At 58.2% G+C, this 13830-nt stretch overlaps 1 protein-coding gene across 1 annotated transcript in view; it reads right to left on the bottom strand.

Annotated features, from left to right (window-relative positions):
• LOC119101836 (myosin-I heavy chain-like) overlaps positions 1–13830 on the bottom strand; it is a 78612-nt gene that overhangs the window by 42012 nt on the left and 22770 nt on the right. Inside the window, 3 exon segments of the mRNA XM_037225263.1 lie at positions 1154–1298; positions 1610–1717; positions 2155–2217. Of these exon segments, the coding sequence (XP_037081158.1) occupies positions 1154–1298; positions 1610–1717; positions 2155–2217 (316 nt within the window).

Here is a 13830-nt window from a genome sequence, read left to right as displayed (position 1 = left end):
GAATGAAAATGACAAGAGGCTCCAAACTGGTGTTGACTATTTCAATTATATTTTCATACTGAATATTGAGCAATACTCCGCAACAAAGACTAGAACCCCGTTCCATATTGTAAGTGGAAGTGCGTGCACTGCACACAAAGGCTACATGACAGTGGAAAGAACTAGATTGGAAAGCAGGGGTGCCATTTTCTTAAACCGGTTGGTGAGGCTCAACCAAAAAGACTAACCTAGCCTACTCCCAAAACCTTATGTCTCCCAGGATTTCGGCCACCTTAATTCGCGTTACCGATGTTAAGCTGAAAAAACTATTTCGTGCCTCGCATATTGGAAATTGATTTTCTGCAGAGGAATGACTTCCCTTTGAAATAACTGAGTTGCCTTTTTGTGAAAAGCTTAGAATAGGGTGTAATTCACAGCAAAATATTTCAGCAAATGTTGGTGAGGGATCACCCACGACTACCGGCGTCGCTAAACGTGTTGGATAACCATCATAGCCACGATTATGTGCTAAATACACCTGCCACCGCTTAGAAAAACATGCGTTAACTTTTATCTGGGCCACCCTGTACCTTTAACAGCTGCCGCATATTGCATTCATTTGTTCATTATCCCGATCCATGCGTTATCATTTGAAAACTTGCCAAACGTTTGCAGACTGGCTTAACATATCAATGATCTAGCATGACAAAATATTGGGTACCTGCAGGATACTATTTGGTAAGGAATGAACATGAGACCAATAGCCCAGCCCAGCACACCAACAGCTCAGGTAATTGCTCTGTGTTTATTTGACCCAGAATTCCCTCTTTGCCAACATGCATCCAAGGCAGTAGTGGGGAGGTGCTCAGGCCCCGGAGGTAAATAAAGTTACGCCTCTAGTAGAAATTCTACCACTCCGGCTTCCATGCAATGCGGGCGCACGCCTCCCCCACGAGGTCCACCTTAGCGCAGCAAGCAAATGGGCGCACTAAGTTGACCTCAGCAAGTGCGTGTGTGTGAAACCGCCCGTCATTCCTTCACCCTCACGGATTCACACCCTCTGCGCCTCCTTTAACCCACCGAACCGGAGCGGCCAGCAGTGTCGGCGGGATCGCGCCTGGCTGAGACGGAGACACCTTCTGGGCAGGCCTTGACTCGCCCACCGCTAACTCACCGAACGCCTCCAGGATGGTGTTGGCCTCGAGGATCTGCTGCTCGACCCAGGTGCTGACGCCGGAGGTGACCGAGCAGAGGTACTGCAGGATGAACTTGGTGGTCTCCGTTTTACCGGCGCCGCTCTCGCCCGAGATCACGCACGACTGCCGCCGGCGAAGGTCACGGGTCAGCCCGAGCGGAGCGCATCGCACGCGAATGTGGAGGACGCAAGGAGCTACGATGTGGTTGGGAGTGCTAGGAACAACAGGTGGCTTCAGACGATGGTAATTATCACGCACTGCGGGGTTAGGGAGATGGCCAGGTTTTGGTATGGGTGAAGTGACTCAAGAAGCCTCCAATATGTGAAAAATGGTAACTTGGTGATGTACAAGACCGATTACAGTCCAGCGAACGCCAGACACGAGACCCAGCCAAACGGACCGTTCGCCTGTCACACAGCTGGATGCGTTCATACCTGGTTGCCGTCGCCCCTCTTCAGAGCCGTGTACGCTGCCTCCGCCAGCGCGTAGATGTGCGGCTCCATGGAGCCCAGCTTCCGCCCGCGGTACGAGAAGATGGCGTCCTGCAACGGCATCCGTCGGTGAGCAGACGACGACACTCAAACTGGCGCACGTGAGACGACCGCAGCCCGTGAAGCGCTAACCAGCCGCACAAAAGACGGAAATGACCAAACGCAAGCGAGGCATACATGCGCAGGGGCCCAGTCATTTACAACGGATACCAACGGAATGGAGAGTGGGTCACGCGGTCGGGGTGTGTTTTGATGATGCAGCGGGGCATGCCGACTTTCCAGTCACGCGTCGGCGTGAGTTGCGGCGCTCGTGGAGCGCATGCGCGTTCGGAAGGCAAACAGCACGACGCAAACGTTCACTCCATGAATTCATTCAACCGGCTGACTACACAAACGATTGGCCTGGCTCAGAACGCTCAACATTGAGCAAAACAACAACGACGCTTCAACATCTGAGCGCACGGCGCCCGCGCATGCTCATGGCTCACCTGGCCGTAGATGCTGAGCTCTCGGTACGGGTTCACTGCTACTAAAATTGTTCCGGTGTACGTCTGCAAGTTTCTGTCAAGGAATTTCCCCAGGGCCGAGTTGGCGACAACATCGTTCGCGACGGGACAGAAGATGGACACAGCCTTCGGCGCAGCGAAGGGGCGTAAACATGATGCTGTTGGGAAATGCAGCGGCGCCAGTCGGCAACGCGCTTCAACCCCCTGGACGACAACTGTTGCGTCTGATATACATCCCCAGCGCGCCGGCACCGTCGCGTCGCTCCCCAAGGAACTGCAGCCGAGTCGATAGACTCGGCCATGAAATTCGGGACGACAGCGCCCAATTAATTCAGAGCCATTGGAATCAGATTAAAGTTCTGGGTGGCTGGCGGCTGGCGACTGGCGATCCGCCGCGAGCGCTCTAAAGCACCGCTGGATGACGCTCGTGCCACGCCCACCCGGCAGCGTTCGAGACGTGTCTGGTGGCGTGTCATGCGACGGGAACGACGGCCGAGCGAGGACCGACGAAGGCGCGAGGGCCCTCGACCGCGCGGGGACCGACGGCCGCGCGGGGACCGACGACCGCGCGGGGACCGACGACCGCGCGAGGACCGACGACCGCGCGAAGACCGACGACCGCGCGAGGACCGACGACCGCGCGAGGACCGACGACGGCGCGAGGACCGACGACGGCACGAGGACCGACGACGGCGCGAGGACCGACGACGGCACGAGGACCGACGACCGCGCGAGGACCGACGACGGCACGAGGACCGACGACCGCGCGGGGACCGACGACCGCGCGGGGACCGACGACGGCGCGAGGACCGACGACCGCGCGGGGACCGACGACCGCGCGGGGACCGACGACCGCGCGAGGACCGACGACGGCGCGAGGACCGACGACGGCGCGAGGACCGACGACGGCGCGAGGACCGACGACGGCGCGAGGACCGACACCCCGCCGGGGTCAGCTGCTCGTCATGGGGTGCGTGCAGCAGTGGCGGCGGCCGGCCCTCTAGTCAGTGGCGAGGTATGCCGCCACTGACTAGCACGTGTGCTCAAAAGCATCATAGCTTCAATTTCACAAAAGCAACTGCACTGCAGGCATGAATCTTCCATGATTGTCTGGGAATGCGTGGCGAAACCGGTGAATGGGTGAACTTCCCACCATCGCGCCTAACTTTTAGCCATTTGCTAGAGTGGAATCGCCAGATAATTCCATTCACTCCGGCATTTTGGAACTGCTAGATGGAGCAATCACGCACTAGCCATGAAAGGCGAGTGTGTTAGCGTCACCTGAGACAGAGTACCAATCCCAAACCTCCTTGTTACTTTGCCGGTATGTGGCGCAAAAAGACTGCAGAAGAATTTTAGTCCTCCCGGATGGCCCTGTGTCAACAGCCTCCTAAAACGGATTCTTCTTAACCACTGCGCATTGCCTTTCACAACACAGCAAAAATGCAGCAATATCGATTAATCAATGGCATAATCGCTGTGCGTCAACCTCGATTAGTACGAGGAGCATCCTGTGTTGGATAACCGACGCCACCTGAAGCCTCGCGACGGGTCAAGCGTGGAGAAGGCGCGATGTTCACAGACTGATGCTACGAAGTCCACCATAGGGTAGCATTGGCCCGTTGTCGCAGGACGAAGTAAACAAAACGAGGGCTACATAAGTTTCCAACAGACGTAGTCCCTGCATCCGACGGCTGTTGTCGTCATGGCAGGCAGGCCAGCATTCAGAAGTGGTTCAAAACCAGGGTCACGCGTCATGCAATGTCGATGACAACGTCTGATGACAAGGAAAGTCCTCCGATGGCAGAGGGGGTCATCCGATGCTGTCGAGAGTCATCCGATGGCAAGACGAGTCATCCGATAACAAAGGGAGTTATTCGATGACAAGTGGAGTCATCCGATGGCGAAGTGAGTCGTTCGATGACAAGGGGAGCCATCCGATGAAAAGGGGAGCCATCCGAACGACCAGGCGGATTGTCGTGATGCATGGAGCACTGGGTAATTCATTGAACCTCATACAATCCATCCGTAGGCTCCTATGACGTTTGGAGCCTCTGGAGTCCAGGTGCGCCTAAAGCCCGTGGTAGAGTTTGACGAATTTGAGATATTATTGAGCCACTGGTAACGTTTGTCTCAAGGTTTGGATAACAACAACGTTGTTAATAACCTTTTGAAGACGACGGGGCCTCTGATAACGTCTGGAGTCTCTGGTGGCTAATGAAACGCTGTCAACGTTGTAATGCGAGGGTGACGCCCAGGGTCTCCTAAAGGCGCCACAAGCACGCACACCGCGCAAACCACGCCACCGGATCCTGCAACACAATCGGCTGTTGCGCAACCGATGCCGGCGGCGGTGTTTTACGATCGTGGCGCAGCGGTGACGGCTGCTTGCAATCGTGGCGCGGCGATGAAAGGCGCAGTCACGGCACGGCCGCTGTTTTTGCGCGGCCTGCAGCGGCGGATCAACTCGGCCTGCAGCAGCGGATCAACTGGGCTAGATCGCCGAAGCAACGCGTGTGGTCCGCAGCTCGGCGTGGTTCGTCCCCAGCTCGGGCCAGGTCGTCCCCAGCTGGAGGGCGAGCCGCGGTCGGCTGCCCCCCCCCCCCCCTTCCCCTTCCATGAAACGTTCCGAGCCGCGAGAGATCAAGTTCAGCGTGACACTGTCGCGGCAGGTCAGCGTCACCGCAGGGCAGGAGAGGTCTCAGAATGGACACCGCAGTCCACAGTGCAGCGAAAGTGGTATCGTGACATAGCGCAGCTGGCGGGACGCTTGGTGGTGACGGCGGTTTCGCGTTGGGACAGCAAAACGCTTGCAATCGGTCGATTCCAGCTCGGAAAAATACTGCGGGTTTGCCGGTGGCATGGCGTCGCCGTCAGGCTGGAGCAATGCGAAGGAAAGCTTTGCGCATGCGCTTCTTGCTAGAACCAATCCGCCATAATTCTGCGTCATGTGCACAAGATCTACACGCATCACTTCCCGTTTTGGCCAAAGCAAGACGGCGCACATATGAATATTGCAGGAGTTTGTCTCATGCCAATATAATGATGTGTACTTCTGAGTAGTGGATTTATAGCGGTATTCCTAAACGAGCTTTAGCATATATAACTAGACGTAGACCAAGTGAATGTCCAGTTCGAGGCCCGCGGCATTGGCGCAAGCAACATTTGGCCGCAGGTCCACAGTTTTGCGGACCTGCTTATTGTTTCAAACGGCTATCAGTAATTCAATTCTCGGCCGCTCACCGCAGAGCCGAGACTTGGGCACCGCAGGGTCAGTTCGTCCGCAATTCATAAAGGACAGGCCGGAATGTCACCCGGAAGGACGTCGTCGCATGCCGGCATGTCTCGCACCCAAACAGGAGGGTAAATATAGCCACTATTCGGGCCAGGCATGCCCTGTACGTGATGCCGTTGCATACTACAGGCGGCCACCGACCACAGCTCAAGCATGTCGGCGATCAAGAGGTGTGCCGGCGATCACGAGGTATGCCGGCGTTCAAAAGGTATGTCGGCGATCAAGAGGCTTTAAAAACGGCCATCACGCCAGCAACGGAAACAGCGCTTGAAGCGAGGGGGCGCTTGATGAGCCTGAAACTAGTTTCCCATCAACCCAATTATCATCCATCAACTTCAGTCAATTTGCGCGACTGGCTGGGCTGTTTACTCTGACTGGTTGGAGGCTGACGAGCAATGAAACTAATCGCACAGATTACGCTCGACGCAAATGGAGCTGGGGATCATGTTCGCCACATATGTCGTCATTGATTATGCCCAACGCAAATGACCTCGTCTTGGGTGACCAACAAACATAAAATCGGTACCTACTAGGCAAACAAGCACCGGATGAACCACACTGGTCATTGCACACAAAGAGGTCTAATAATGCATCGATTAGCAATACATACTGATTTCAGATACCACTTAGACTAAGCACCCAGCATCTTGATGCTACCAATCACACTTATCCAGCAAACCCACACCTGCACCCTGAGACGTCACAGTTTTTAATCTGCAATGCCTCCGCGCGTCTAACACTGACCGACTTGGAACGAATGGCCATTAAACGATTACGTATCAAGGTTAAAATCATGCCGCAAATGTTTCGTTCAGAGTCCCAACGGTTTCAAAACCGTCTCAGCGATGCCTGCAACTCCTCCCCCTCCCCCTCCTCCTCCCTCCCTACGCGAGGCACCACACCGGGCGGCCCCTCCCCCCCCCCCCCCGTTCCCATCCCCGGCGGAAACCAGTAGCGCTTCCGGCGAGAGGCGATTCGACGCCCGAGACGGCTTCCGCTCCAGCGAACGGCGGCGCCGCCGGTGCGGAGCGTGCGCCGAGCCGACGGGGAAGAGCCGGTGTTTGTCACAATCGAGCCACCTCCCGCACATCTCGGTTCTGAGGAGGTGGCGAGGCAGACACTGTCCTTTCCCGCCCGCAGCTGCAGTGTAGGACGGGTGCGAGTGCGATGTTCCCAGCAGGGCGTACACAGTCACGCACAGCTCCACGCGTAGCACCTGCGAGTGTCTACCTGACAACTACCACCCCAATTCAGTGACCGTTGGCAGCATTGCCAAACAGCAACAGCCGAGCTGTTGAAGCCCGTTTGTGAATGGCGACATCCGACGGCTCGATCGATCCGCTCCGGCCCTGTCACGGGCGTCACCCCGCCGCTGACGGTGGCCGAGGTCCGAGACCAAACCAACCGGCTCCAGTCCAGTTTGATGCTATTTCGGTTGTGCAAAACGCGAGCACAGGTCGTCGAGCCTGGTGTTGGCCGGGGCTCGGAGCCCGCCGACCCCGGTGGTGGCCGCGCCCCTGCGGCAGACCACTCCAATTGATTCTGTGAGCCGCTCCAGACGCGGCGGCCGACCTTGACCTTCGCCGTCCGACCCGTCCCCCCCCCCCCGCCGGCCGACCCCCAGGACTGAGCGTGACGGATGCGCGGCCCCCGCGCCCAGACCGCTGCCGGCACGCAGACCATCTGTGACCCGTCCGCCGGCGACGGGCGGCGATGGTGACGCGGTCCCGCAGACCGAAATGAACTGGAGTCCGGCAAATAGCGTGCAGTGTTCAAAGGCAACGTTCGAAATAAGCCTGCCTTCTTGCCAACATTTCCCACTCGGGGTCTCGCGTGTATGGAGTCCCCGCACTGCGGCTGAAATGGCATGGTCTACTTGCTCCACCTGGTGGGCACACGTACGTGATAGCCTACATAGGAACGCACTTAAGTCTCCAGGTCGGTCTGCACCGGGTGCAGATGTATGAGCCAATGACGACCGCCGAATGTGCCCGAGAGTGAAGCTTCCGGTCCCAGAAGGCGTGGGAGGTGCTAATCGCCCAAGCGTTTACGACAGTACAGCATCGACGGGGACTTGTTGAGTGAAAGACAGAAGGAAAGTCGTCGCTGGCAGGCCGTAAAGCAGGCCGGCTGGCGCGCTCAACACTAAGCGGCTCATTACGAACGACTCGACGCACAACGGCGCTACGAATCAGCCAACTACGCGCGCTCTCCTGCGCGCCAAAGGCGCCTACGGCAATACCGCCGCGATCCTCCGCCAGATAGTCATTTCCTCTCAGTCCAAGGCGAGGCCGTCGCCAGTTTGAATGAAAAGGCCCCCCAAGCAAGTTGAGCATACGTACAGAAGTGACAGTGGATGCATTTGAATAGTGCGTTTGGCCACACTGAAGGGAAACGTTGAGTTACGCTCCTCCACATCGAGATGCTGCACATGGTCTTAACCGCTGACGTCATCCGACCAGTGGGCAAAATAGCGATCGGCTCCGATTTTAACAAAAGGCGCGGGCACGGCCGATTCGGTCACAGCGCCGCCGGCGTCACCGGCAGTCAGCTGGCGGGGGATCCAGCCGGCTGCCGCGAGGTCGACGACCATCGATGACGTCACGTGGGGGAGAGGGGCCGTTCGGACGGTGGACGACGCAGCCCGGGCCGGGCCGGCCGACGGCAGCGCGTCCGTCACTCGATCAGCGCCGCCAGGCCAGCGGCGGCGAGTGACAGGCGGACGGGGCGGTCCTTGGAGGCACGCCAGGGGACGGCGGCGCTCGGAGCAGCGTCCGGCGGCGCCCGGGCCGCGCCGGGCAGCCGGCGCCCGGGCCGCGACAATTACCGGCGCCGGAGGAAGCGGCCACCGACCGGCCGGAACCACCATTCGCGGTCGGGCGTGACCGGAGCCGGCCGCCGCTGACGTACGGCACGGCCGGCCGCCGACGACGCGCAGGTCATGCGAGAGTTATGGACGGCTAATGGCCCTGACAGCGGCAGGCGGTATGAAGTTCGTTGGTTGCGCTGTGCCCAGCCCGCCGTCCGCGCGCTGCCTGGCTCAGCCGAGCTGAGTGCGGCTAATGCATTGGTTAGTCCGGGATAAGCGTCATTCGTCACGGATGTCAGACGGATTTATCTGCCCAAAAATGCCATGAATGGTTTGTTCAATGTTTATGGCGCTGTGAGCGCCATGAGAGTCATTTTCATATCTTGGGTCGGAAATATTAGGACACATCCGTTAAACCTGACTCCATCTGGCGATTCTCTAGTCGGTAAGCAATGATACTGTGCATGCCATTGTTTACATCAACATACCATTGTTTCAAAAATCTTAGTGCTGCAGTGGAAAAATATAGACACAACATGTAAGCAACACCGGAAGCAAAGGAGAAAGACCCATGCACACCGTTCTCAAGAATCGCTGCTCATAACGCACATCTTGCCGTTCTTGTTTTCCGCCACCCTCGAAAGCCGTGGATGACGGGACGTTTGAGCCGCTTGCGCGCAGCCAGGGTGGCTTTAATGGCCGCCAGATGGCGCTCGAATTAATCCATAAATTAATGCCGCCGCCAGTAATCGACTGCTCGCGCCGGATGCCCCGACAGACAGACGGACAGACAGACAAACAAACGACGCGTTCACGTCAGCCGCCATCACATGCGGCGGCGCCGCGCGGGGTGCGCGACTCGGCGTCCTGCGCCGGTGCCAACTGATCTCCATCCGACGCGGCGTCGCCCGGCGGCCGCCCGAGGGCCAGCTCGGGTCAGCGCCAGGTCAGCGACCGCTGCGCTCCCATCGACCACCCACCGCCGACCTCCAGCCGGGTTAAACGAGCGCGTGACGTGCTCGGCGACCCACCGCGAGGACCGAGGCTCCGCCGGCCCTCAGCCGGATCTTGAGTGGCGCCAAAGAGACGGCCGGCGCCAATTAGCACGCATTGTGTCAGTAACTGGCGCACAACTTGAGTCAACAGCCGAACAGCAGCTGGCGCAGGTCGCCGTACATCAGCAAAGGTCTACAGTAGCTGACCTGCGGGGCAGGTCCGCGTCAATGGAGTCCGGACCTGCAACGAACGTGTGGCAGGTCCGGACTCTGACCTGACCAAACGTGTGGGTGTTTACACAATGATGGTGCTCCACTGCGTCGCGGGTGCCGCTCATGCGAGGTGTGGAGCCTGTCCCCAGTGACAGCGCCAGCCCACTGACACGCGGAGTCATCACGACAGCCCTCCACACCGGCCCGTATGTGGGCCGGCCCCGACCATTACCGCGCTGCCATGCCGCGATTAAGGTCGCCCGTTAACACATATCGCGGCAGCGAGCGCCGACGCCCAGGAGGACGCCGTCTGGCACCAGGCCCCGGCGCCCAGATGGGCCGGCGCTTTGTCCTCTGCGTAATGCGCCAAGCTAAGTATGGGCAGTAGAGGCGCGCCTGGTATCAATCGCGCGAGGAGGGTTCAGGCGACAGGACGGCCGCCGAGGAGGCCGTCAGATGGATGTGGACTGCTCTAGGAGGGCTCGGTGCGCTCGGTTCGATATCGCTGTGAGATGTTTGGCGAACCGCGAGTCCCTTACGTTCCCGATGCATGATGTGGCCAAAGACGTGGGGAAAATGAGCTCGCAATTCCGTCGCACTGTCGTCGTAGTGTAGCTCCACGCGTTTCAATATTTAAGCTCCTCGAAGCCAAACTGGCGCTTCCAGGATCCTTTCTAGCTCATTACCGCAAATTTCTGATGTCTGTTGTGGTCACCTCACGGTGTGATGGATGCTGACCCATTAGTTAGACCTAGTCGACCCAGTTAGACGTGGTTGAATAATACGCTACCGGTGGCAAAAAGGTGCTATCACGAAAAACGTAATAAATCTTCAACGTCTTAAGTACGGCTGGACGTTACCAGAGATGACATTCATTTTGTGCTCCGTTACAACATCACAAAGTGTACAAAGCCAACATTTCCGTAAATCGAAACTCACGCATTACGTGGTGAAAGAACCTGAGCCTTGTGAACAACAAAAAGTGAGAAAACGAAAAACCCACCCCGAAACTGCACCAACAAAAAATGGGTCTCTACCCTGGATTTAGCCCACTTGTTTCTCAATGTTGGGAGAATCTGAAGCCCAAGTTGGGGTGGGAGAGGGGCCGGGCCCCTTCCCTGCACCAGAATAGCAAAATAAATCCCTGACACACACGGAAAAGATATATTCGGTTTACACAGAACGGTGTTAATTAGTCACGGGGGCGGGCGCCTGGTGACAATGGGAGAACGACACCCGGCACTCGCCCGCCTAGGTCATCCCAGACGGGAGCGCCGCCCACGCCTGCCGGCCCGTCCCATTCACATCCCGGCGACGTTGCCCCGGGCAACACCGCCCTAGAGTTGCCACTGTGGTAGGCCTCCACCGGCTCTCCTCTCGCTCGCCGGCGGCGGCGGCCCGGCCGTGTGGGGCTGAGCCGCCACCGCTGGCACAGCCAGAGCGGCAGTGCGATTTGGCGCGATCAGACGCCGTTCTCACGACTCGTGGGTGCGTTGCGAAATTACGGATCGTATTGTGAGAGTGGTCCATGGCATTCCTCATGTCTCAGGCAATCGTGACTTCAGCCACAACGGCTGGAACTATCACAGCTTCTGATAGCAGCGTCATGCAGCATGCCGAAGGAGTACTCGGACATCTGAACCCCGCGCATCGTGGCGTCATTCCCGTCCAAACGGGCCGCCCCCACGGTCGATGATACCGAAGTCAAATAGCAGTGCGGTCGCGCCTTTGGAGAGTACTGAGAAAGGGAAAAGGTGCTGAGATCGAAAGCACGGCGGAGGCCAGGAGAGAGCATGGTTGATCACGTCTCTCGCGAAGAAAAACCGAATCGACCCCAAGCAACACGCATGAGCGTGTTGCTTGGGGTGAGCGCTGAACCAGCTTCCCAATGCCGCCCTTCGTAACGTCAATAGTGGCACCAGACCCAGAACAGCCCCAGTGCGATCAAGTACATCCGCAACAAAACACGCCTCAATGAGCGCCACTCTCCAAACGGTTCACCCAGCGATGCAGATCGCCACGTGGTGGCCGCGCCCCCGCCACCGCAGAGCCTCGCGACAGCTGACAGCCCTGAGCCGGCCCGCAGCTCCCCTCCCCCCAACCATGCAGGCCGCCGGCGGGCCAGCTGCCGCCGCTCCAGCGGGGCTGGGGGCTGACTCACTCCTGACCGCCGACGCCGCGTGTCCTATCGGTGTCCGTCACCGGGCCTGCGGTCGGCGCCAGCGCCCGCGCGCCGGCCGCCGGCGCCGCCGCCCGGAAGCACCGGACCGGCGCAGGGGCCGCGTTGGCACACGTCAAACAGCGCGTGCCCGGTAAATACGGACGACCGCCGAAGGGGTGAATAGGTGAGGGCTGGCCGAGAACGTTTGTGGGACAGTGTATACACCAGAAATGTCCACCGACGTGTGCAGAGCAGAGACGTGACGAATGTGCGCATGCGTTACGGCGGCCTGATCATGCTTGCGCTGTCACACCAAGCCTGTAGGCTCAGGAGCTTGACAAAATGTGTAAAAATTCATTTAAGCTTCGTGACGGACACTTCCAGTCAGCAGCTACTGCGGGCTAATGCAACCACGAGAAAGTTCACGACAGATCCGCTAGTTCACAAATGCTTCCCTCGGATTGCTATGAAAACCAGGGACCACGTTAACTGCCTTCGTTATACTGGCCCTTACTTCCGGTTCGTTCAAAACCTGATTCAACCTACAGCGTGCTTAACAGGAAGATATTTGGGCTCTGAGATACGTCCAGCCATGTCATCATGGGCCCAACGTTGTTTCTTTCCCGAAATCTGAGCCCCAGACAAACACACACACGACAATAAGCACGCCGCCACCACTCGCGCCGCGGATTGGAGAATCGGCCCCACACAATAGCACGAGGCGGAGGGCGGGTCCCCCAACCTCCGGCGATCGATGCCATCAGGCACAGTCAGGGTCCCTCCCCTATCTGCTGGTCTCTGACCCCTCCGCGGCGGGCCGCTGCCACCGGGGGACTGGTAATCAGCTCAGCACGGACACCGCTGGCCAGTGAAAGGTGAGACAAGAACCAGGGGAACATCCAGATGTTCGGTGGACACGGCTGTCCCGCCGCTGACGTGACCCCAAATACACCCGCTGTTATGCTAAATACGCCGGCGGGCTGCGCATGCCTGGGGAGTTGGCCAGGCCGGTCAGAACTCACTGCTCGCGTGGTAACTGGCACCTCATCGCTGCGTTCTGAGGTGGGTGGTGTCCGACAGTCTTATCTCAACAGCGGAACCCGACCGTTCGCGTGAAGTGCGGCTGAGCACCGCAGTGCGTGCGACAACGCGCCGCGAGCCCGCTAGAAGTGAGGCCTCCCAAACACACGCACACGCCAAGATGCCTCAGAGCCAAACAAACACGAGTGAGGATCTCTCTCTCGCCCTCGCTTTCGCTCTCGCTCTCTCTCTCTCTCTCAGTGCCACGCTTTAACGCCCACAGAACAAAGCCACTCTGATCGGTGGCGCGTGCCACTGGCCCCGCGCGAGCGGTGGGGAGGACACACGGCCGTGCCGCCGCGCCGGAACATAAGGTGCACGGCGCAGGCGGCCACCCGCCACTGAAGCCGCGCCTGTCTGCTCAACACCGAGTCAACGGACACCGCCGCGCATGCACGTGAGGTGCATGTGCTGAAACTCGATAGGTAACAGCGTTGCATGATTGAATACGGCTGTGAGAAGGTTAGTTTTCCACGCAAGCCGCGCGATTTCACGCCTCCTGATATCCACTCGCGTACGAGTATTGGAGTAATTGATCATTCACTCCAGCTCCTATCGAGCAGACCTGATTGCGCTGTGTTGCACGGTGATCTATGCTCCTTGCGTGACTCAGTTCAAACCATGAGTCATGCTCGTTTATCATATCTGGCAAACGGCCCGCAACACTCAGACGGAAGCAATCGTGACAGGTCCGTCATTGGATGCTTCAGAGCAGTCTGTCACTGGTTCATGTCCGCTTCGCACCCAAGCATGGGTGGCGAACGCGGTATGGCAAGTGTGGCAGCGGCCACATCAACTTTCGCTACGAGCACACAATGTTAACATTCCGACACTGCAAGGCGCTGATTCCAGCACCGGCAAATTCACACAAACATCTCTCAGCGTTTTCCATCCGTCCTCCAGATGACGGCAAATTTGACGGAGGACAAACATTGGCTTGATCCGAGGTACTCGGGGGGGGGGGGGGGGGTATCGATCAACGTAGGGTGCCACACAATCAGGTCAGATTGGCTCGAGTGAATGACCAAATTGAATAATATTGAGTGGCTAACGTCACCTAACGTCACCAAAGTGCTGGCTACGCAGAGCACAAAATACATTTTCA

This window comes from Pollicipes pollicipes, unplaced genomic scaffold (assembly GCF_011947565.3).
Source record: "Pollicipes pollicipes isolate AB1234 unplaced genomic scaffold, Ppol_2.1 Scaffold_2555;HRSCAF=2994_pilon_pilon_pilon, whole genome shotgun sequence".
NCBI classification, from domain to species: domain Eukaryota; kingdom Metazoa; phylum Arthropoda; class Thecostraca; order Pollicipedomorpha; family Pollicipedidae; genus Pollicipes; species Pollicipes pollicipes.
This window is presented reverse-complemented; position numbering and strand designations above follow the sequence as displayed.